A 25969-nucleotide genomic window follows, 5' to 3' on the forward strand; every position below is an offset into this window, starting at 1 on the left:
CGACCCCTTCACGATGATCAAATACGTATATCTACATCATTGGTCCATCATTGTTTGTCATTATTCGCTCGATACTTATTTCCCCCTCTCTCTCTCTCCCTCTCTCTCTCTCTTCGTTCAGTCGGTTTCTTTCAGCGGGTGCTCCCACTCCGCGTGTGCGTGCGCGCCTGTGGACTTTTTTTCATGTTTTTATGCACTGCTCGTTTTTCCCTTCCGAAATATAATTGGCGGTGCGATGCACCTGTCTTCCCCTCTCGCTCAACCTCCCCCCTCCCCGCTCCCACTGCCTTCTGACCACTTCTTGTACAGCAACTTCTCTCTCTCTCTCTCTCTCTCTCTTTCTCTCCGGCTTATCCCATGATATCCGACTTCCACGTATTCCGGCGCGTGCCACACTTACCCGAAATACGAGGTGCACGATCCGTGGAGAGGAGCGAGCCGCGCGTTAACGGAAAATTAGATTGTCCGCAACGTTGTCTCGATTCTCTTTCTATGTTGCGCGTGCCTCTTCTCGTTTTCCATGTATTTCATTCGAGATTTCGATCTTTTTTTTTTCTCTCGATTCAATTTAACATTTTTTAAAAAAATGTCACGATTTTTCTTTTATTAATATTTTATTTTTTATTATAATTATTATACGAGCAGCTGGAAATTCAAATAAGGAAAATTAGATAGATTGCACGTGCCTCTTCGATAACGTTTTTTTAATGTAAATCGATCGAGATTTCGATCTTTTTTTTTCTCTCGATTCAATTTAACCGCTTTTTAAAAAAATGTCACGATTTTTCTTTTATTAATATTTTATTACAATTATTACACGAGCAGCTGGAAATTCAGATCAAATATGGAAAATTAGATAGATTGCACGTGCCTCTTCGATAACGTTTTTTTAATGTAAATCGATCGAGATTTCGATCTTTTTTTTTCTCTCGATTCAAATTTTTAAAAAATTTTTAAATTTTTTAAAAAAATGTCACGATTTTTCTTCTATTAATATTTTATTATAATTATTACACGAGCAGCTGGAAATTTAGATCAAATAAGGAAAATTAGATAGATTGCACGTGCCTCTTCGATAACGTTTTTTTAATGTAAATCAATCGAGATTTCGATCTTTTTTTTTCTCTCGTTTCAATTTAACCGCTTTTTAAAAAAATGTCACGATTTTTCTTTTATTAATATTTTATTACAATTATTACACGAGCAGCTGGAAATTCAGATCAAATAAGGAAAATTAGATAGTCTCAACATTGTCTCGATTCTCTTTCTATGTTGCCTTTTCGATTTTTAATGTAAATTAATCGAGATTTTGATCTTTTTTTTTTCTTTTCAATTTAACAAATTTAACAAATGTCACGATTTTTCTTTTATTTTTTTTTATTATATTTATTATCTGAAACGAACGTTGGAAATTCATATAAAATTAGATAGATCACAATATTGATCTTTTTTTTTTTCTCTCGTTTCAATTTAACCATTTTTCAAAAAAAGCGAAATGTCACGATTTTTCTTTTATTAATATTTTATTACAATTATTATAACTAGAAATTCAGATCAAATAAGGAAAATTAGATAAATTGCACTTGCTTCTTCAATAACATTTTTAATGTAAATCAATCGAGATTTCGATCTCTTTTTTCTCTCGATTCAATTTAACTTTTTTTTAAAAAAGCGAAATGTCACGATTTTTCTTTTATTAATATTTTATTATAATTATTATAGCTGGAAATTCAGATCAAATAAGGAAAATTAGATAAATTGCACTTGCTTCTTCAATAACATTTTTAATGTAAATCAATCGAGATTTCGATCTCTTTTTTCTCTCGATTCAATTTAACCTTTTTTCAAAAAAAGCGAAATGTCACGATTTTTCTTTTATAAATATTTTATTACAATTATTATAGCTGGAAATTCAGATCAAATAAGGAAAATTAAATCTTGCGCCTCTTCGTTAAAAAACTTTTTAATTTATTTAATTCGATAAAAATTTTTTTTTTGTTTCTCCCTTTCAATTTTTAATTCAACCGCTTTTAAAAAAAAAAAAAAAAAAAAGAAAAAGAAAGAAAAAGCGAAAGTAGCAAATGCCACGATTTTTCTTTCATTATACGTCGGACGTGCAGCTGGATGTTGGAAATTGGGCGGCCGGATCAAATAAGGAAAGCAAGATCGATAATCTGTAATCTCGTTTCTCGACGCTCGATCTCGCGTAAGCTCGGTAGCTAAACTTGACAAATCGGGGAATGTCAGGCGACGTTCCTATAACGGAAGTTGATTCAGCTACGCAAGCATCATCCTCCGTTAGGATTAGATCGAGAATGTGACCTGCCTGCCCCTCCCTCCCTCTTCCATCTTCCCCCTTTTTAAATCTCGAGTTCAAACACGCGCTTCGACAGAGAGAGAGAAGAAAAACAGAATCGATTATTCCATATTTTTCATTATCCATTTCATATACGTCGAGAGCAAATCAATTAATTCGACTAATTAATCAATTTTTTACTTGAAATTAAATTTTAAACCGAAGCTTAAAATAATCGTTTCTCAAATTCGAGAAGAAAATCGAAAATCGAAATTAGAAGAAAAGATTTCGTGGCGATAAATAAAAATCTCGGGGATCGATCCTCTCCACTCGAAATCATCAATTTCTTTGCCAAATTTCTACAAAGGACCCTCTCTTCCTTTTTGGGGGAAATTCTGAAAGGAGAGAAACAGGGGGGGGGACCCCTCGAGGAGAGGAGTTCCTCCTCCTCCTCCTCCTCTTCTTCTCTCCCTTCGAGGGAAAACTGTTCTTTGAACGGAGCGGGGATTCGAGACGGTCCCCGTGCCACTAACAACGAACCGCCACTACTACCTCTCTCTCCTTCCTTCTCTTACGCCCGTCTATCTATCTCTCTCTCTCTCCCTCCCTTTCGATTCATTTTCTATCCTCGACAACGGCTCGTGCAGGTTTTCTTTCATACAGTAGAAATGATCGGGTTCCTTTTTCCCTCCCCCCCTCTCGTCGGTTCCACGCCACGAAAGAGTATTCTTCTTCTTCTTTTTCTTTTTCCTCCTCCTCCTCTTCTTGTACGATGGTTTTTCATAGAAAAAGAAGCCTCGTGTCAGATATGGAGATTTATTTCCACACGATTGGGACGTCTTTCTCTTTCTCCGTTCCGTCTCCCCCTTCGGAGTCGAGGAACGGGGGGGGAGACGCGAACTTTTATTGTTCGGATTCGATCGTGTCATGCCGATACGATATTTCTATACGAGAGATCTTTCTCTCCCTTTCTTTCGTTCATTCTTCGAATATTTCAGCGACAGCGAGAAATTTCTCTTTTCCTCTTCCGTTTTTCGGGACATTTCACTTCTGTCTGATAATTTAAACGGTCAAGTTTTTAAGTAAGCTTTAGCAGGGAACGAGTAATTTCGAGTCGATTAATCGATTTAATGTTTTACGGTGTTCTGTTTATTATACATTTGAGAAAAGTACGTAAAAAGTTAAAATTTATTACAGGCAGTTTCATACAGTTACTGCCGATTAAAATATCACTTAAAGACGGTATGATAAATAAAGGGGACAGTCATTGTTATTATTTTTCAATACGATACGATCAACATGCCATTCGGTTTCGAGGAGTCCGAGACCCTTTTCCCCATATACGAATTGGTGAATTATGTATGCGCACGCACGCGCAAATACGGCCGCCTGCATATATAGTTATTTAATATTTCCATTAATTCACTCGCGTGACAGCGCATGCGTGTCCCCCTTTATTTCCAATATGTTTACAATGTTATATATTTTTCCCAATTTACATTTAAGCGTAAGAACGTAACGTTTCTGCCAAGTATATCTAACTCACAATCGATATTCAATATTCAATATATACGCGTGACACCCTTATCGGAATACATGGTTCCTCGTAAATACGTACGGATGTAATTTACGGACGATCCGGTAAGCTATATTTCGAGCGACATCACTTTAAGCAACGTCGTTCGTTCGCTCGCACACTTGCGCCACGTATACACACACACACACACACACCACGCGCGCACGCGCAGAGACACATACAGGCAGACGTACGTTGTTGCGCCCCGATTGAACTAACCATCAAGCGTCTAGCGGGGCTGGAAAATAAAAGAGAGTTCCCTCTCGTTCGGATCGGCGCATAAAATGATAAATTAGATATGCGCGCGCCGCTAATGCATGCGCGCGCAGCGTACGCGGCCAGCGTATCTGGGCGAACCGGGTGGCGGCGACGGCTAATCCCAATTTGCATCCCCGAAACTTCGACTTGATCCAGAAACCTGACTGCTCCCCTGATTTTCGCCCATTCAGGTGGCATATGTCGCCCCTACCCGAAACCGTGATACGGGAACCGTGATCCGACATAACTGCACCGATCTCGTGCGGTGACCCAGTGATCCTCAATCGAACCTTTCTAAAACTTTCACTTTTAAATTAATTTCTCGAATATACGGAACAATACGAACAATATGCATTCGTATTTACGTAAAGATTCGAAATATATACTATATGATAAATACAGTGAGTATAAGGATCGAACGAAATTTTCCGATAAATTCCGATAAAAGTTGTATCGTTACGAGCGATATAGTAACCTAACCTAATCGATTCGCGACTCCTCTTGAACGAGTTATCGATTTTCGGTCGGGAAAAAGACGAATGCGAATTCGACGTGTTCCAAGCGTTAATCGGTTGAAAACCACTGATCTCGCGCGAACACGCATGTGCAGGCACTCGCCTAGATAAATGGAGGTCTGCGTGGCTGGCACCCCTGACGCACGAGCGCGTTTGATGGAAGAGGACAGAGTAATAGCGGGCTACGCAAGAGTGGGAGCGAGATAGGCGAACGTACGTACGTGGTGCGAACGTACGGGGTCGAAGACACAAAAGAATAACGTCGCATGCCACGCATGCTGAATCCACCCCTAAAAAAACTCTCCAAACTCTCCGTGCGCTTCTCTCACGTGTGCAAGGTTGCCTTAACATCGAAATGCGCGGGTCCCACGAGTAGATGCGAGTAGACGTGCAGCGAGGGAAAGAGGGGAGGAGAACCCGTTCTTTCAACAGGGTTCACCTTAACCACCTTATCGATCTCTCCGTTCGAAATTCTGTTGGAAATTTAAATTAATCCCCCGAAATGTAAATATAATTCTCGATCGAGACGAAACGACGCCTCGATAAAAATATATCTCTATGTAAGAATAATACGGAGAAGGATATGATCGCGATGGAGGAGGAGGAGGATCCACAAGTGGTCGCCAGCGGACGAGAGAACCACTGTGCACGTGGCTGATGGGTGCAATAGGGTGGTTGGATGAGTCTTGGGATATTTTTGGGGTGGGCAACAGGCAAGAGCACTCTACGTAGAGAGGGTGCCTCGGGCTTTTTTGGATCGGGTCGCTGAGCGTGCGATTGAACGAGGGAAGCGCGGAGGGAGGGGGGAGAGGGAAGCGGTGAGAAGGAAAGACCAAAATCGAATGTGGCCAGGTTTAGTGGAAGGAGGGGGGGGAGCTGGAAGGGGGCAGAAACCATCTGCCCGCATATGTTATGCTCCATGGATATTGGACGCAAGCCGTAAGAGAGAACCGTTCATTGGAAACCAGGAACCGACCTATCTGTCCGGCTAGGAAGTCGGAAGTCGCGAACCCCTCCTCCTCCCCCCCACGAGTGTTCTTTTAATTAAGAAACGTGGCTCGGGGAAAAAAAATAGTAAAAATTTTTCTGTGATTTTTTTTTTTTTATCCAATTGAGAAATTTTATTGGATTGCCACTTGTGTTATATTATAATCTGATTTTTGAGAATTTAGAACGAGTTATCGAAATATTAAAGAAATTTTATTGGATTGCCACTTGTGTTATATTATAATTTGATTTTTGAGAATTTAGAACGAGTTGTCGAAATATTAAAGAAATTTTATTGGATTGCCACTTGTGTTATATTATAATTTGATTTTTGAGAATTTAGAACGAGTTATCGAAATATTAAAGAAATTTTATTGGATTGCCACTTGTGTTATATTATAATTTGATTTTTGAGAATTTAGAACGAGTTATCGAAGTATTAAAGAAATTTTATTGAATTGCCACTTGTGTTATATTATAATTTGATTTTTGAGAATTTAGAACGAGTTATCGAAATATTAAATCATAAAAATAAATTGAAAAGGTAGCGAAGAAATCACAATTTTCATTCCAATGAATAAAATGAAAAAATTATTTTTGAATAGAATTATAAGTTGTGAGAGATACTATCTACGATCTGATTGGATGCTAATGAAAATATCCTAAATAAACGTTTAAAAAAGTACAGTGATTTGTCAAAGGGAATAATTAAGAAGAAGCATAGCAAGAAATTGATCAGATATATCATCAACCGAATTGTTGGTTTTAAAAAAAAATAAAATATTTTCTTTAACTGAAAACGAAAAAGATCTTAATTTAACGGCGCGATAAGATAAACAAGTTGATTATTTTAAATTGGTCGAAAAAGAGAAAAAAATAATTACGAGGAATGGCAAGTGTGAAAAGTAGGTGAAGGTTTGATCAAGTAATCGAGCTGATTATTTCATTATTCGATTAATACAGACGATTGGATTTTCGATGAAATATCGAACTGATCGATTGTTGGTTGGTACTGTTGGTTAATTTCGGTACAACCAGGTGCGAGTTACTCTCTCTCACCTGCGTCGCGTCCAGGTACCTGCAAGTCACCGGCTACGAAAGTGCGCTTCGCTATCGACTTGCATCGGCGAATAAACAAGCTTCGAATCAGTGCGAGAATGATTCGATCCCGTTAATGCGTATTGCATAAAACGCGAGTATATTTATAGCTGATCGTTTTTACCAACGAATGTTTTAACGCTTGTCATACGCGCCAAATAGATGTAATTTATTCTTTTTGATCGTTACTCACGGTAAGTAGATGTACACCCACTTATACGCCACTCTTATTATTCGACCGTTTATTTTTTTTTCACTTATACTGCTTTGCTACGTGAGCAAAAAAGCGTGACGCGTAAATAATGCGGTGATTAATGGAAACGGGTAAAGGAAAGTAAAACGAGAGCTTTCTCCGCCCTTTGTCGAAAGATTAAATCTTAATTACGAGTAAAAAAAAAAAAAATTTATAATCGCTACTTTATGCTAATAATAGTCGTATATATCATGGGCGTGCGAAGCAAAGGTTGGTTCGCGAGCGTAAAGATGGCGTAAGAAAGAAGGAACGTTTCGATATTTCTATATTATCCAACGGGGGACTTTGTTCGGTTCCGATCAACGGAGCCGAAATAAGAGAATAGCGAGAACAGTTACGTCACGCTTTTCGACTCATGTTCTTTAATCGTATCGCAACTTACGTTTATCTTGAATCGTATCGATCGATCGTATCTCCTTAACAAGAGCGCGCATATCTCTTCCCCAACTTGTAACCGCAAAGTTAATCGAAGCGAATGTAATCTCTGCGTATAGTTACGACATAGCGTTTTCCACAGTTACCTCGTACACAAGTTCCCTCTGTTGGAAGGAGCGCGAATATTCGTCGATCAGATGTTACACGATCACCATCACCACCAGCGCCACCACCACCACCACTCTGATCCCGTTCCCTTTAAACTGTGGAAGGGAAGGGAAGGGACGATCGTCTTATTGTCGCGAACGAAACGAGATTCCGTTCGATGGAGAAACACAGCGCGGCGAAGGGCAGCTGGCCTCGCGTCAGACGTTTCGAAGGCACACGAGCGAAGCGTGTCTGAGACGCAAAGTATTCGTCTCTCTTTCTGTTTCCCACCCTCCCCCTCCTTTTCCATCGTGCACGCCTGCTCGCGTGTCCTTCTCAAACTCACTCGCCGCTCCTTGTCCCACTCGTTCTCGTTCGAAACGGCACGGAGGAAAGCGTGCGCGAAGGAAGAGGGATGATATGCCACGCTTCGGCCACGCGACTCCAATCGATACGGTGGAGCCTCTCTTTCTAGCGTAGCGTGGTAGGTTGCGAGTAGCGCGGTGGACCGTGCGCCACTGCCTGATTCTCGATAACGGTTCACCTTCTCGATGCCAGAGTTAAAAATTTCGAATAAAATTACTTTAACCAATTACGTTTATTATAATCGATAATCATTTATATCCATTAAAATAATCTGTACGTTATTTTAGCTTTACGATCAGGAATATCGGGCTCGTCGATAAGATTAATTATTCGAATTAACATCATTAAGATGATGAATTAATTTTCCTTTTTATATATAATTACACCATTTTTAATTGGTGGATTGGTGGAAATTGATTAATGTTAGGGTTTCCAGATATAACGTCCCCGCGAGTAATTAATATTAAATTTTAATTATTCCAATCATTAATATTATTATTATTAAGAAATTTATTTTACCTACTATTTATAGTTATTATTATTCGATTACAGTTACTCGATGTTTCGGACAATAAATTATCTCTATTCTCAAGTTGAAATTGTTAAATTTTGAAATATCGTTCCCTCCACGGGCAAACGAAACATTTTTATCCGTTTATCGATCGAAAGACGCGAATAACGCTGGACGAGTCGCTCTTTTGTTTCGCTCGCGTTCGAGGTTTAACTTTTGAATTTTCTAAATATCTCTCGCCTCGCGTTTCCACGGATCCGCATTAAATGTGGGACGAATGATTTGCGAGGCGGCCGACGGACGGCTCGCCTCGTACTCGGGCTCCCTTGATTATTATCATTAGTCACGTACCCTTGCAGAATTTTGTCGCACATGCGTCATGGTTGTTCGTGGAAGCCCGGCCTCTCCTTCGTGGTGGTATTTTCGCTGGAGGTGTAAAAAAAACTCGCGTTAGATCCGTTGGCGCGGATTAAACCGTATAGCTCCGACTGCACCAAAGAGCAAAAACGGAAATTTCATCTGCTCCTTTTGCGGTCCGACGGATTTCGGGAGGGGAGGCCTTGGGGAGGAGGGGGGAGGGAGAGGTGAAGAAGAACGCCTCGGATTTTTATCCTCTTCATGCTCGAGTTGTTCGAGCCAATTATATTTCGCCGAAATAAAGTATCGTATGCGCAAAATCTTTTCTCCCCGCGCGATTTTTTTCAAACTTTCGACTCCCTCGATCCGCCCCTGATTCCCCGTCGCACAATTGAGCGCGCAATTCGTTCGTGCTGTTAGTTTTATATACCGTTGTACGTAGGTGTACGTATTCTATTCAACTAGAAAAATGTAATCCCATTCCCTCCCTCCTCTCGCTCCCCGTCAATACCTGAATAATAATACCTTTTCACATTGTGCAAAATTATACGATCACCCCCCTCCCCTTCCCTCTCACGCTCCTCCATCCGCGGAACTAATCCATTCCATTTGATTCCGTGCTCAGATTTTTCATTGTAAGCGATACACTTTCCATTCTTCCCTCCCCTTCCCTCCGCTCCGAAACGGGACACACAACTTTTTGTTCTCAAGGGTGGAGGGTATATATGGAGGAGAGGAGAGAATTGGCCGGTTTTACTCGACGCTATATATTATATATATTATTATGAGATTCTGGAAAAATTTCGAAAAGTTTCGAGTTTAAAATGAACGACTTGGTGAGAAGAAAAATATTTCCTTTTATCCTCTCGTTCTAATTTTCGCTGTATAGATAAATGTTAAATTTGTGGAAGAAAAATGTGGAATGAAGTAGATTTGTAAGGAAAGAAGGAAGGAAAGGAGGGAAAAAATTTACGGCTTGGAAATCCGCCCCTGCACCGTGGCACGGTGCGTGACAGAAGTGCGTAGGCATTGGCCGCGCACACGTGCAAGGGCACGCGTCCTAACAAAGGGCCCGCACCGGCCCACCCCCTTTCTGCCCCACTTTATCCATCCCTTTTTTCCCTCTGCGCGCGCGCGCTACGTGCCTAGGTACCCCGGCCGGCCGCTCGCGTCGCCAACCTCGCTTCACACGTTGTTAGCCGGGGCTACTGGTCCGCGTTTTATTATTACCGCTTTTTCATTGTTCAACCTCCCGCGGCGGCCGCCGCTGCTCCCCGCCGATTTTCACCCGGGACAACAGATTATTACGTATCCGCCGTTCCACGGTAATTTCTTCTTTTTTTTTTTTTTTTCTTTTTCGTGAAAATTTTTTTTCGCCACGTAGATTGTATAATGGTATATTACGATCTTATTTACGTTATATTATTATTATTATTATATAAGAAATAATCGTACTTCGTCAAATGTGATTCTTTAGGAATTCTTTCGTATCCTAAGATAAAATTTTAATGTGTATTTAATTAGAGGATATATATTATACTTTGGTTTACCAAATGTATTGGAATTTCGTTAATTAGAGTATCCTAAGAGAAAATTTTAATGTGTATCTAATTAGAGGAAATGGTCGTATTTCACTTCACCAAATGTATCCAAACTTCGTTAATTGGAATATCCTTAAGATACAATTTTTATTAAAATTTTAATTTTTATCCTTAAGATAAAGTTTTTATTAAAATTTTAATTTTTATCCTTAAGATAAAATTCTTATTAAAATTTTAATTTTTATCTTTAAGATAAAATTTTAATGTGTATTATTATCAAGAAATAATTATATTTCACCAAAAGTATCCAAACTTCGTTAATTAAAATATAATAATTAAGATAAAATTTTTATTAAAATTTTAATTTTTATCTTTAAGATGAAATTTTTATTTAAAATTTTAATTTTTATCCTTAAGATAAAATTTTAATGTGTATTATTATCAGGAAATAATTATACTTCACCAAAAGTATCCAAACTTCGTTAATTACAATATCCTTAAGATAAAATTTTTATTAAAATTTTAATTTGTATCCTTAAGATAAAATTTTAATGTGTATTATTATCGAGAAAATAATTACAATATAATTAATGTGTATTTAGTTGAGAAAATAATTATATTTCATCAAATGTATCCTAAGATAAAATTTTTATTAAAATTTTAATTTTTATCCTTAAGATAAAATTTTAATCTAATCGAGAAAATAATTACACTTCATTTCACCAAAAATATCCAAACTTCGTTAATCAGAATATTCTAAAATAAAATTTTAATCTATTCGAGGAAATAATTACACTCCACTTCACCAAAAATATCCAAACTTCATTAATAAAATTTTTATTTAAAATTTTAATTTTTATCCTTAAGATAAAATTTTAACGTGTATCTAATTAGAGGAAATGGTCATATTTCACTTCACCAAATATATCCAAACTTCGTTAATTAAAATATTCTAAAATAAAATTTTAATCTAGTCGAAGAAATAATTACACTTCATTTCACGAAAAGTATCCAAACTTCATTAATTAGAATTTTTAAGATAAAGTTTTTATTAAAATTTTAATTTTTATTCTTAAAATAAAATTTTTATTAAAATTTTAATTTTTATCCTTAAGATAAAATTTTAATGTGTATTATTATCGAGGAAATAGTTATACTTTACCAAATATCCAAACTTTGTTAATCAGAATATCCTAAAATAAAATTTTAATTTAATCGAGGAAATAATTATACTCCACTTCACTTCAAAAGTACCCAAACTTCGTTTATTAAAATATCCTTAAGATACAATTTTTACTAAAATTTTAATTTTAATTTATTTTTATAAAATAAATATGATAAAATTAATATGTATCTAGTTAAAGGGAATCGGACAAGTGGTCGAATAATAGGTAAGACTGTATATATAAATGCGCGCGACGCGTCGAACGCGTGGTAGAGTGAGAAATTCGGAAAGGAGGCGCAAGGGAGAAAAAAGATTCCGTTTGAGAGGATTGCGGTGAAAAAAGAGTCTTCCGAAAACAAATTATTATCATCCGGATTTACGGGGCAAAGCAACGGGGGCAAAGATCCGATTCCTATATCGGAATTCGTATATCACGGAATTTCGGTATATTATTATTGAAACCGAACGCGTATACACCGACGCGATTATTCGTGGCCGCCACGAGATAACTTTATATACACAACTTTATACCGCAACTTTATCGCCCCCTTATTCCATGCAACCGGGCTTACAGCTCGGGCGCACGGCCGAGCATGTACGCGGCTCTCCTATATATAAATATATACATATATATACATATATGTGTATACATACAATACCAGTCAAGGATTTTTAAATCCCCGCTCGTAATCCACGCTCGTTTTTTCCAGGGCGAAAAGGGAAAAGATTCAAGATTTTCTCTCGTGAATTGAAAACCTTCCCCCCCCCCTCTCTTTGTATTGTACCTTCGTCCCCCATTATCTCGTCTCGCAGAATCTATCTAGATTCCCTGCCTGATTTAGTTTGCGCAGGGCGCAAAACTAGATCTAGATCGAACCTTGGAGAGAAGGTAGGGCCCTCTGTGAAAGAGCCGCCTGTGAAAGAAGAGAGAGAGAAAAAAAAACTGGCTATTTTGTATCATGGTTTGGCGAGCAAGATTATCTCTAAGAGGAATGGGATTCGTTCGGTGTGTTGCGGAATTTCAAATTGGAATAATATATATATATATACGGTAAAAAAAAAGTTTAAAGAACAGTTTTTTTACTTGTTTCGAAGGTACAATTGGAAATAAGGTTGATGAGAGAAAAAAAGAAGGAAAGGAAAAATTTCTATCTCTAAACCGAGAGAGAGAGAGAGAGAGAGAGATTTCACACAACGAATTCACATAAATTCTAACGCTAAATCCCTTACTCGCAAATTGTTATTATAATAAGATAACCGTAAGGGATTGCACGTTGTCCGTATATTTCACACTATAAATTGGATCGCGCCCTCCATTATACGGGGTTGGGTTGCGCTCTCAGGCTTAGGTATACGGAATATAAACTGGATCTAGGCCAAATCCCTCCGAACCTTTCGGTTCCTGCGATACAGTAACGAACCCTTGGCTGAATTGTGAGAAAAATTTATTCGATGCACTCTCGTTCCCAATTTTTTTTTTTTTTTTTTTGTCCCAAAATTTACGAGTGAAATACCGCCCTTAATAATAATAAAAAAGACTCTCGCGTCTCGATTAATTAATTAATCGTACGTAATGAAATTATACGTTTCGATCGAAAAGTAATCGAAAAAAAAAAATTTATCGATCGAGGTTTTATTAATTTTATTAATAATAAATAACTGGGAAGAAAAATCCCACGACAAAAATAAAAACCTTCTCCTCGGTTATGGTCAAAGTTTTAAACTTCGTAGTGGAAATTCTATTTTAAGCTTGGAACATTACCGGCCTTCGCAAGTGCACCGCCCCGAAACACGAAACTTCCGCGGCAAACCGAACGTCGTTCTTCCTGTTCTGCGCTGTGAACGCATAGCGCCGCGAAAAAGAATCGAATTAATCGGTTCGTCCGTTTCGTTTATTTATATACCGCGAAATCCGTTGGAAAATGCGCATGCGCGCGCGTTTGAATCCGTTTGAAAAGGAAAGAAACGAAAAGATTTAATCCGAGGATGGAACTACGAAAGCGCCTCTCTTTATCATTCGTCGAACGACGATCGATAGACAGATGCTTTGAAAAATTGTTTTCGTTATAATACGCGACGACCGTCGTCGTCGTCGATACACAAAGGGATCGGAGGAAATCGGATCAGTGAAATAATCCTTTCTTCTGGTCTCGAATCTTTTTGGCGAGGGAAACTTGATATGTAAACCCGGCCAAGTGTAATCGGTTTTGCTACTCGGAAATGTAGATTATAAAATGTGTTTCCGCCGCTTAAATATCTACCCGAAGAATTTACATAATCCGCAAATACCAGATTGCGTTGGAGTTTCCGATACCGCGTATTATATATCGATTTTTCAAGGGGCGAATAAAATTGATAAAGTTTGAATTTTTATTAAACGTTACATTTGACACGGTACAAATAAATGGTTATTTCCACGGACGAATGCTCGCCCGTTTTAAGAGTCACCCCCGCAAATTTCCGGAACATTTCGCTTGCGGTGGGTGTCCTGCGATTCATTTTCACAAAGCTCTCGAAATAACAGGGCCTATAGTAAGCGAAGGATCGACCGCTATGAGGAGCGTATGGCTGGTTCTCATTGCTCGGCGGATAGATCGGTTCCGCGCGCATTCGCGCAGTCGCATAGACGTAAAAACACATACGTGCGCAGAGTACATACGCAACTGGCACACGCGCTCCCCCCCGGGCATATGGCGCGCACGGTCCCCCTTTTCAGTTCCGGGGGAGAAGAAACGAGGGGGCTGCGGCGCGTGCTCAAAATCCCCACCACCTCTTCCTCTTTGCACAACACGCGTTTCCCTCGCGTCCTTCTCGCTCCCTCTGTCGCGCTCTTTCTGTCTCTCGTAGGTCCTAATTCCCCCCCCTGGCGTCGCCCCTTAAAACCAGCCCTCCGTCCGGCCGTATAGTGCGGCAAAATGCTGAAACCTAACCCATCTATCGGATGTCCGTGTTCATTCTCAACGCGGACGCCATGCGGTGCGTAGCACGGAGGTTTGATCAGAAACGAGAGCTGCTATACGCCGGGAATAGCTGCGTGAAAAAGTGACCGATGACGGATACCGGGAAGAGCACGTCGGTTACGGTGTCGAGGAAACTTCGTTAACCAACAGGAATTCGGATCCAGTTATCGTGAGTGACTGTCCTCTCGATCCAATCGACAGGATTCCACAACCGCGTTTGAAACGAGAAACGAAAAAAAAAAATGTGATTCGCGAGTGTGTGTATTTTGTACGTGAGAGTGAGAATTCTCTACTTGTTTCTCTACACGATCGATGTATACGGATTTTTTGTATGGATTTATTGATTTTCGAGTGAAAGACTTTTGTAAAATTTCTTCTTAATTATCGACCGGGATTGTTAAATTGGTTTCGGTATTGGCTACGGCGCGTGTTCAAAAATCTATCTCGTCCTTTCTCCACCTTTTTTCCTCTCGTACGCTACACCATCTATCCGTGTCACTTCGTCGCGAGATATCGAGGGTTTCGTCCACGTTTTACGTCTCATTTTGTAGCTAAACGCGATGCGAGCCGCGACGCGATCCAATTCGAAACGACGCTACTCTGATCGGTAACGAATGCTGGATGTGAAAAATTTGCCGACTGAATGGAGTTATATTTGTGTAATAGATTTTCCGATTTTCGACTAGTTTCAAAGAATCGTGGTTGCAAACATCGCCCCGAGAAGAGTTATCGATCGAAACAGATTTTAATGTTGGAATTACGCGAAAGAAGAAAGTTCGTATGGTGCTCCGAAAGTATTGACGACCATCGCCGAAATATCGATCTCAAGATACTTGGCCGTTTCAACCGGCGAAAGAATTCGTGCCTTAAATTTTCAATAACGAGTGACCTTAGTGTTGCGAGCAGAGCAGCGAAAATTGGTTACAAGTGCCTTAACAGTCGAAATAGATAAATCGATTCGTAATAAAGTGTTGAAAAATATAAACTGATGATTATTCGTTATAAAGTTCGTCATTAAGAATCGCGTTTCAATTCTCTATTTGAAATCGTTAATCGTGCTTTCCTTGTAAATAAGCATTTAACTGGTGCTATATACAATTCCTTCAGTTATATTGTGATAATACGATTCAAAGATCTCGATTCTAATTGAAACGTCACGCGACGCTCGACCAACGTACAATTTCAAATGTTATCGTTGAACGTGGAGAAGAGAGAGAGAGAGGAGGCGAACGGAAGATCCTTCGAACGTTGATCCTTTTTCGATATGCAATTTTTTTTCAAATATTTTCGGAAAAATAACTACAATTCGGATTCCGAGGAATAATTTCCAAGGAGTCGACGACCGTCGTGGAGAAGAATAGACGGTGACCTCATGCTTTACTTAAGTCGTTGTGACCGACAACGAGACAATTGGATCTTGGTTCGGGTCATCAGCTTCGTCATTTGGTAGAAAAAAGAAAGAGCCGTGGAATATCGAAAGCTTCGGCAAACACGCTCGTTCGTCGTAATGACGAATTACGATTTCTCATTAAATCGTTTTTTACGATAATATCTCTTTTTCGATCGAGAAAGATAACAACGGCCGTTATCTAACACATCTCCGTTAATAAATCGTGAGGAGGGGAAAAATTTCGATATTTCTTTTTTTTTTTTTTTTTTCCCTGTAATAAAAGAGATACAATTCGTCGTTACGATCGAATTTAAAAATTAAACACTTGGTGGTTTTAACTTTGTGCCGAAATGATATTTTTCTAAACGAGATAATTACTTACAAATAATAACAAATCATCGATGATACTCAACATCCCGCGAGATATTCTGACCCAGATACAAACATCGAATCGAACAGTCGTCTAACCGTCTGTCTCTGATAATCATCTTTGTCTTTCAAAGGGAGAGCGAGTTTTATTTATAAAGTCTATCAATTAGACTCGTCCTCGAAAGGCATTAGAGTCGATAAGCTACTCGTCCACTTCGCTATTCTCACGACACACAAACTCGTTCTGCGCATCGACACAATCGAAACCTGTTATTTTTTTTTTTTTTTTAAACGAGAATATCTCTACCTCGTAACGTTGAAAAAATTTCACGCTGAACGACTTTTGCGCGTTCCATTCGAGAAGAAAGAGAGAAAGACCGATGAGAACCGAGTTGGATTTTGCCAACGATCGTTTCGTTCACACCGCCGCGTTCAACGCGTAGCACGCTTTCCTGCTCGGCCGTTGAAAACTAAAACACCGGATCACGATGACTACGATGGGCGTTACGGTATTCTGTAACAGGGTGCAAATAAACGGGAACGATCAAGAGCAATTGATGTTGTTGCGAACCCTGCAGGACAACGAGAGCAATATAATCGGGAATCAATCGCACCTGATCGTGCCGAAGAATAACAACAACGGTGGCGTGAGCGCGAATTCGGCGACGGTGCTGCCGCCTTACGACCCATCCAGATTGAAGAAACACGGGAAAAACGGGCAACCGCCGCCTGTCGCCGTCGCTCGAAGGAACGCGCGCGAACGGAATCGAGTGAAACAGGTGAACAATGGATTCGCTACATTGAGACAACACATTCCGAGCCACATCGCCGCAGGATACGGAGATAGGGGCAAGAAATTGTCGAAAGTGGAAACCTTACGAATGGCCGTCGAGTACATTAGGGGACTTCAAAGGTTGCTCGCCGAGGCTGATGGCGTAGAATACGATTCGGCGGGCTCGGTTGCCGCGACACAGCGCGTCCCGTCGCCCACCAGTAGCATCGTTTCGTCGAGTCACAACGGTTCTGGGGAGAGGCTCGCTCTCGAGGACGACATACTCGCCGCCGAGGACGAGGACGGGGAACAATTGGAAGAAGACGAGGAAGTTGGGAAACGAAAAAACACGTGTTCCAAGTAATTTCTTTCTTTCTCTCGATATTATTATTTCTTCTCGCTCTTTCTATCCTCGAGTCGTTATCTTATTTACTTTATCGATCGGTTGTCCGGTAATTTTGCAGGTTATCGCCGAATCGGACCGCCGCAATTCCATCGCCCCACGATTACTACGCTTCCTCGATAGGCGACGAGGAGAATCTTGAGCCGAGGACGACACTTTCGTCCTCGAACGCGCAAAATTTCTCCCGCCTCTCCCCGAATTCGGTAGCATCCCCACCGTCCGAGTATTACGGGCAAAATGAGGAGAATCTCGAGCCACAAATTCTGTCCCCGTACAGCGGCGGCGGGGACAGCGAAGAGGGTGCAGCCACCGTTTACGCGGCAAGCCCGGAAACCTTTTCTGGGGCTTTGTATTATAAGCAGGAGATCACCGAATCCGGTGAATTCATGGACGTCGTCAGCTGGTGGGAACAGGAGCAGGGCAGGCTAGTACATCAGCAACACACGCAACGACTCACGCACGTCTAATAAAAAGGTTTGTGCGCGTTTTTTTTTTTTTCATCATTATTATAAAAAGCCTTCCTTCCTTTTTTTCTCGAATTTTTTTTACCCTTTCTCGTTCGAAACATGGTAGATTCTCACCATTTGGATTCGAACGACGGCAATATTTATTTACGATTGATTTTTTTTTTGAATATCGATTTTGAATACGAATTTCTAAGCTCTTTACGTATAATCTTATCGATATCGTGGAATAATATAACGTCAGATAGAGATTTTGTGATCGTGGATCGGACTGCATTTTGGAAATAGGAATATTATTTTCAAAATTTTTGCAAGCATAGAATGTGATTAGTTCAAGTGAAATTATTTTTATTTCATTAAAAAAATTGACGATAGAGAAAGTGATGTGAAGATATGAAGTGAAAGGCGATGTGAAAAAATAAGAATAACAATCAAGTGAATACGAGGGCACGTTATGTTAACAGGAGTTAAGAAGGATTACAAGGTTTGCTCTCAACGAAATAAGAAAGATGAGAGACATTTTTATCGTGCGATACTTGCCTTAAGGATGCATCTCGTCAATTGCTTTATAAAAATATCACGCGAAACAACGATATATAAAGTTTAACTTAATTCAAAAAATTTTCTTTTATTTACACTTTAAAAACATACGTAAAATATAAAAATTGTATCACGCGTGTGAAATTCACCGAACGTACAGAAAAATCGTCTCGAGTTGTTCGTTCGGCCGAGTCAAAACATACGAAGAAAGGAAGGAAGGAAGAAAACATGGTCACGAAACTTACTTTCTCACGAAGGACAACGATGACGAGCGACACGATATCGGGACGGGGTGGGGGGAGTTACACGTGCGCGGTCGAGGCAGCGCGGCAATAAACGACACGATGGAGACTCGCGAGGCTCGATACAGTTTCACGTTCACGTGAAAAGGAACGTTGGGCCGGGCAAGAGGAGTGCTGCTCGGTCGAAGTGTTTTAAGTGGTTTGAACCGACGGGGCTGTTGATCGGGCACGTGACAATTACATCGGAGGAAGCGTCGCCAAGTGGAAACTCGTGTACTCGGCATTTCCTTTCGAACACGTGCTCCACGAAAATAAACTTACTTCACGCGTTTGCGTGTAACCACTTTGCAAAGCGTGCGCCTCTCTCTCTCTCTGTCTCTGTCTCTGTCTCTCTAATTTTCGTGGGATTAAAGCCGCGCTCGAGTTAACATGCGCTTGCGCGTTACGAATTATTTCCATCGATTCGGAAGAGAAGCTGCTACTGCTACTTACCAGCAACTTAAAATATTTATCTCGCGATAAGATTATGTCCTGAAGTGTGCTTATAAACCGGTGATAAGGAAGAAACTGTCAAGCGCACTGCGAGGCAACACGTGTCGGGGAAATTTTAAATTCACATCGGCTCTCTCTCTTTCTCTCTTTCTTTCCCTCTCGTGCCGCCTTATAAAAGTGCTCACCCACAAACGGAAGTGGTTCACCATTTTCGCCATATGTTAGGTATCCTCCTCGAAATATCTCTCGACCAGACCTTTCCCAATCTTCGTGGTTTCCAATTGCTTGACATTGATCCGTTTCTCTCTGCCTTGATCACGCATATGCTCGCCTCCCTCGGGCTAAACCTAACGTGTTTTATTTTCTCAGCTTTCGAGAGATCTTATTTTCGTTACGTAACGTTTCGTTCTCCAACGATACGATACGATCTATTATCATATTTTCACAACGAATTAATATTTTACAATATAAATAATAAGACAAACGATGGAAACAAAGATTAATTATCGTAAAAATATATGAGCTTTCGCGCTCATAATTTTTTTACGATATTTTCGCCCTTGGAACGGAGTAGAGGTCGACGAAGACGCGATGCAGAAATCGAGTGGAGAGAAAAGAAAGAAAGAAAGAAAAAAGATCGGTTGGGCGCGCGCAGTCGCCGAGTTATAAATAGAAATCATGATTTCCTTGGAAACATTCGTAACCCACGTGCCATACAGTAGTAAGTAAGATATTATGTTTGATACACGTGCACGTATCGGCGCTCGGGACACAGCCCATAAGGCGACAGAAGTTTTTCGTATTTTTAACATATGGGCGGCAAGGAAACAGTTGTCGCGTGTATAAGGGAAGAATACAGGAAACGGCTTAAAAAGTAAAATCCAAATTCATGGAAGATAGATATATAGATAGATAGATAGAAAATTTTTCGTAGTCTCCTTCATCGAGTTATTATCCATTATATAATAGGCCAAAAGTGCTCTCAAATATAAGGTTGGATCGAGCTCGAGTCAAAGAGTGGAAACACTCGAATTTCAAAGCCATATGGGTAATAGCACTTGGTTTATTAAGAAACTTGTCTGGAACGACTACCATATGTCAAATAACGCATTTATCGTTTTCTTCGATTTTTTTTCAACTCGCAAAATCACCGTTATAACCAACCAAGATATGATCGATCGTATCGTATTTTAAAGATCTTTTCGAAATTCGCAAGTTTTGGCAAAACAACAACGTGTTAACTTTCACGTTGCACGCAATTTAATTTTCAATTCATTTCGTCTCTCCCTCCACCCTCCCTCTCCTCCTGACCATAGCCCTTTCGATACGGTTCACCTTTTAAAACGAACCATTAACCGTGTTTGCCTTCTTGCGCCTCTTGTAAAGTCCCCCCCCCCCCTCCACCCCTCCTTTTTTTCCTTGCTCGCCCCGTTCAATTACCTTGGCCTTAAAACGAATTCCCCGCGTGCGTCAATCATACAAATTAAAACGATGTTTCGCTTCTGGCGAGCCGAGCGATCGCCTCCCCTCCCCACTCCTTTTCTTTTCTCGTTTTTACGATCCCCGAAGCGACGAGAAATTTCCGTATATATATATATATATATATATACCACGCCGCGCGCGGTATTCCTCCGCCCGAGGAAAGTGGAGGCGATAAAACGCGCGAGCCTCCCCCCCAAAGGGGGAGTGAAAAGGTTTCTCGCACGCGAGAACGTGAACGAGAGCGGCCGAGTAATTCCCGACAATTATAAAGTGAGGTCATCTACGAAATTTACGAGATGCGTCGCCGCGGCAAATTAATTTAATAAATTCCTTCCTTGGGCTCCCGGTCGGTCACGTTGATATCGCTCCGACCGGCCGGCCAGCCCATCGTCCTTCCTTCTTTCCGTCCCCCCTTAGGCCCGATACACAACAAAGCGCGCAGTGGCCGATACTCACGCCGTGGCGTTTCGATAGCGTTACGCGGCTTTTTCGCGGCGGGGAAAGGATGAAATTTTGCATCGATATTGTTGTTTTTCTTCTTCGAGAGGCGAGAAAGATAGGCAAGTTCGATTCGAAAAAGTGTATCGAGTAGCACGCTTAACCTGCCTCGTTTGTTAAATCGAGATAATTATTCTTCGAGACGCGTGACATACTACGGGTGATTACGTTTACATCGTTGGTACAAATGTATTCGGGTGGAAAGTGTAGCGAAATCGCGGAACGATGTTCAATTTTTCACACCGTGAGTAAAAATATACACGATTTAAGTTTCACCGTTGGACAATGACGCGGTTAATTAATTTTTATGCGTTGCGCGTCGCTTCTCGCTTCAATTTTTATTCCTTTCGCGTGTTTACAAAGATAAGCGTGAGCTCGACGAATTCGGTCTAAAATGACGAAATTTCTCTCTCTCTCTCTCTCTCTCTCTCTCTCTCTCTCTCTCTCTCTCGCTCTCGCTCTCTCTTTCCTTCTGCTTTAACTCCGTGCTCGAAAGATGCTCGTGTTTTTTCCTTCTCTCTCTTCCCTTCTTTCTCCCGCTTTAAAAGAAATTAAACTGCGTCGTAAAACGAAATGGTTGCAAGGTTCATGCAGGTCCGCTGTTCTTCTTCTCCTTCGACTTGGTTCGCGAGGAACAAAAGAATTTAAAGGTCTGTCATGCTGGTAACCCGCATGTTGTGTATCTTATCAATAAACATTACCAGCATGACAATGCGACAGTGCTCGTATCGACGACAGTTTCAAACCGATTATACTGTTTTAAAAGATTAAAAAAAACCTTTTCCGCCAAAAAATAAAATCCCAGTTTTTTGCAAATTAACTTTATTCTAATATTAATAATATAATTAATAATATAGAGTCGAGTATGTTCTTTACTTTCGAAGTGGATTTGAATCGTTTAGAAAACGTATAATATAGAAATGTGAAATAAACGAAATAGATACTTTAATTAGGTTTGAAATACATCGAACATCTTCTCGATTTCCAGATTTCTGTACGACACGCACACGGATAAAATTTAGTGGTTGATAAAATAAAAGAAAAATTCCAGACGCTTTATCATCCGAAGACCAGTTTCTCTCGGTTTTAAAATGTTGCTCTTAAAAGCGATTTCCAGTCACGCCCTGATAAACGATAAACGAATATCCTTACGGAGCCACGTTTTTTTTTTTCGTATTTTTCGTTTTATCTAGAAGCCATTCATTCCAAGGACTACCTCTTTGCGCTCATAATTGAATTTATTTAATTGCAATTTCGCGAAATGTAAGCTCGTGAAACTTTCGAAGAAAAGAAAAAAAAAAACGTTATTATGATTAAATTAATTTTTATTCCAAATTTATCCCGATAAGCTTATTACATTTTGCACAAATTTATACATCATTCTACAATCTACTACATCACATATTTCTTTGCGTTTAATATATATATATATATATATATATATATATATATATATATATAATTTATCAGCAGAAAATTATCAATATATAAAAATCACTTTTCTTTAAAATTTCCAAACCGTAAATTCTAAAAGAAGGTACGAAGACTCATCGGATGGAAACTTTTGTGATTTTACGTATACTTACTACGTATATACTTTTCCCACGATCTTTGAGGTTAGAATGTCCGTAAGATTGGTTGGTCCGTTTCCGCGTTTAATTCTTGCTGATCCAGGTAAATAAGGATCTCTTCCCTGATCGATGGTGGATGAGGTACAATGGCCAGGTGGTTTATACAGAAAATTCTCTTCCTTCCCTCGGAAGAATCACGGGGACAGAATACGCGGAAATAACGTTTATCCGAAATAAATCACACGGAGGAGAATTTCGAGGGATTCGAACGTAGGGAATATAATAAATATCGTCGTCGAATTTACGTTGAACTCCTGTGTTTTTTGTTGCAGATTCGTCGCGGAAACTCGGATACCACGATTCGTTCACGATGATCTCGCGGAACGAAGAGTCGTTTCGGGGCGAAATTTCTCAAGTGGCAGTTTGAGGTTAACGGACAATCAGTACTTACCGCGCAAAGTACTTTCACAGAAGATGGCACTGCCTTCGGTTTTTACGCTTGCTCCATGGATACTATAGGACGTAATGAATAAGATTGCAAGAAAGCATTTTTCAATTGTGCCTTAAAAAAAGCGGCCTTCTTACAGAGAAACGCAAATATGTCTAACGTTTTAAATCTAGCGTGAGCATAAAATTAAAAATTATACACTCGCGAAATTAACTTCAAATAAATATTATTTGAAGAGAATTCCATCTTGGCAACGATTCGATCTGAATCAAAATTACAATTTTTGATCGATTTCGAGTACTGAGTCGCCGTTTAATAAGATTTTAACATATTTACGAACGAGTAATTTTGTATGTGTGTTAAAATATGAACGGTTGACTTGAATTAATTTTATCCGATGTTATTCGTATCGAGAATAATACTTGTTAAAATTTCAAGAAGTATAATCAAACGAACCAGAGGCGGTGTTTATAAGTTTCTAAAAAATTCGAGATTTAAAAAAACTCAAAATTAAGCAATAAATCTTTCTCTAAAAAAGAAAAAAGTGATACATTTCACGTTCAGGATATAACAATAGATCTTAGTATTATCGTTAGATTAAAATCGATAGAAAATAATATTAATAAATCAAAAAAAAAAAAAAAAAAAAATATGTACATATAGGAAAGTGCCTTAAGTAAGTAAGACTCAAGATGAATCGTGTTGATGACCGATAAAACTATTTTTTCTACTTTATACTTTTTAACGAAACTATTTAAGAAACATTTTTACTATTTATATCGTACAATGTCGTCCATTAAGATGTTAAGGAATCACGTTGTTAAGGCATATACGCTTGAAAAAGGAAAAAAAAGGAAAGAATAATTTTTGCGTGCCAACAAAGGAAAATATTATTACCACGATATTATTTAATTGATTGATTGATCGATTGATTATTGTATAAGTCTCGGTCGGTATATATTTTATTAAGAACGAGATGAAAAAAATTCGAACGAAGAATTACGCGTTTGTATTAATTTTCTTATTCACAATATGAATAGAAGACAAAGAGAAACAAGTTTGTACTCGAATTGAAAACATACGATCACACGTTATAAGCGTTAATACCACCCTCGCGATGATTTGTAAATTTTTGCGTCAGCCCGAAGTACTTGATTATTAATTTAATTGTATAACGAAGAACGTAACCGATTAATTACCGTTGTATCGACAATTAAACTTCTCTCCTATTTAATTGTTTAAAACGCACAATACCACACAATACGTTCGTCCAGTTCTATAGAAGGGGAAGAGGAGGGGGGGGGGAAGAAGGGGAACGTCTCCAATCTTAAATTATTCAGAAATATAATATAAATATATATTTCTGTATAATATAAATTATACAGAAATATGTTTTGTAAATACAAAGTGCCTTGTATGATTTGTAACTACAAATTGTAAACTGTCTTGGAAAAAAAAATTTGGAATTCCAACTTTTGCAGAGAAGTTTTTAAACACGAATTCACGATGAAATATAAATATAGAGATACAAATTGGAGAACCGAATTTTGTTCGAAGGCAAGATTTCATTTGTTTTTTGTTAACACGCAACGGAAAGTTTCTTCTTTATCCAGCGATATCTCTTCTTTATCCATAGATATTTCTCGACTCGGCCACTCGCTATGTTTACATTACTGTTACACACACTATGTTTAAATTATTTTACACACAATAAATTTCCATTCTCAACCGGCAACCAACCAAATTTTTTTCTCCTCAATTTGTGTAACAATTTGAAATATTTGAAAATACGTTTTATTATTTACACGACCCGCTTTATTCGCGATTATTGCACGATTCGCTTCGAAAACGGATTTTGTTCTCGGAAACGGATCGATCGGTAATTCAGAAACTAATTTTATTTACTTCGGTGCGTGGCGTCTGTGCGAGTAAATAATCCGTTGGCTGGCCAGGAAGTGTGCGCAAAACCGGTAGCAATAATAAAAGGGGTGGTCGATTTCACGTCCACAACGTCGATAATTTCGTAATTTTCGTGAAATTGGTCCCGCTCAACCGACGAGGGCGAGCTCTCTCTCTCTCTCTCTCTCTCTCTCTCCGTTATCCTCTAGGGTCGATTTCCGGACACGTTCCACGTAGGGGGTGAAGCGGTGTTGCTACGTCATTTCCGCAAGTGCTCTCGCTTTCCACACCAACGATCCGGTTATCGTTTTTTTTTTCTTTTTTTTTTTTTTTTTTTCGTAACCGTCTTCGTGTATTATTATTATTTCTTATTGAATTCTTATATTGGAAAAATATATTTAACAACGGTATATTTCAGGATCTCGTAACTTTCTTTCTTGAAATTCAACGAAGATTATGCGCATCGAGGTAAGTGTGAAAAATTATTTCGAGAAAAAGAAAGAAAGGAAAGAAGATTTTAAATCAGAGTAAGAGAAATATTTGCAATAAAAAAAATAGAATTTTAACAAATTTTAAAATTAAAAATATTTCAGGAATTTCTCAGAAATTTTCTTGAAATTCATCGAGATTATTCGCATCGGTGTACGAGAAATTATTTCGAGATTAAAAGAAAAAAAGGAGAGATTTTAAATTTGAGGAACGGAATAAAAATAGAATTTTTAAAAATTTTAAATTTAAAATTAAAAATATTGCATTGTGTATTTCAGGATCTCGTCCACCTGCAGAATTTTTTTTTGAAATTTCATCGAGATATTTTGAGAAAAAAAAAAAATGGAAAAAAAGATTTTTAAATTAACGTACGAAAAATATTTGCAACGGAAATATTTTCGTTGAGATTATGCGCATCGAGGTAAATATAAGATTATTTCGAGAGAGAGAGAGAGAGAGAGAGAGAGAGAGAGAGAGAGAGAGAGAGAGAGAAGAAAATATTTGC

The 25969-nt window shown here is 39.0% G+C and overlaps 2 protein-coding genes across 2 annotated transcripts in view; one reads left to right on the plus strand and one right to left on the minus strand.

Moving 5' to 3' along the window:
- LOC100577017 overlaps positions 1–8095 on the minus strand; it is a 68195-nt gene extending 60100 nt beyond the window's left edge. Inside the window, exon 1 of the mRNA XM_026443158.1 lies at positions 7366–8095. The gene's annotated coding sequence lies outside the window, so the exon portion shown is untranslated. The remainder of the gene's footprint in view (positions 1–7365) is intronic.
- Positions 8096–14280: 6185 nt separating this feature from the next.
- On the plus strand, positions 14281–24811 carry LOC100578780 (helix-loop-helix protein delilah). The gene is made up of 3 exons (XM_003251277.4): positions 14281–17296; positions 17401–17813; positions 22961–24811. The coding sequence occupies exons 1-2, from the start codon at positions 16653–16655 to the stop codon at positions 17804–17806; spliced, it is 1050 nt and encodes a 349-aa protein (XP_003251325.2). The 5' UTR covers positions 14281–16652; the 3' UTR covers positions 17807–17813; positions 22961–24811.
- Positions 24812–25969: the final 1158 nt, after the last annotated feature.

This window comes from Apis mellifera, linkage group LG10, assembly GCF_003254395.2.
Source record: "Apis mellifera strain DH4 linkage group LG10, Amel_HAv3.1, whole genome shotgun sequence".
Taxonomy (NCBI): domain Eukaryota; kingdom Metazoa; phylum Arthropoda; class Insecta; order Hymenoptera; family Apidae; genus Apis; species Apis mellifera.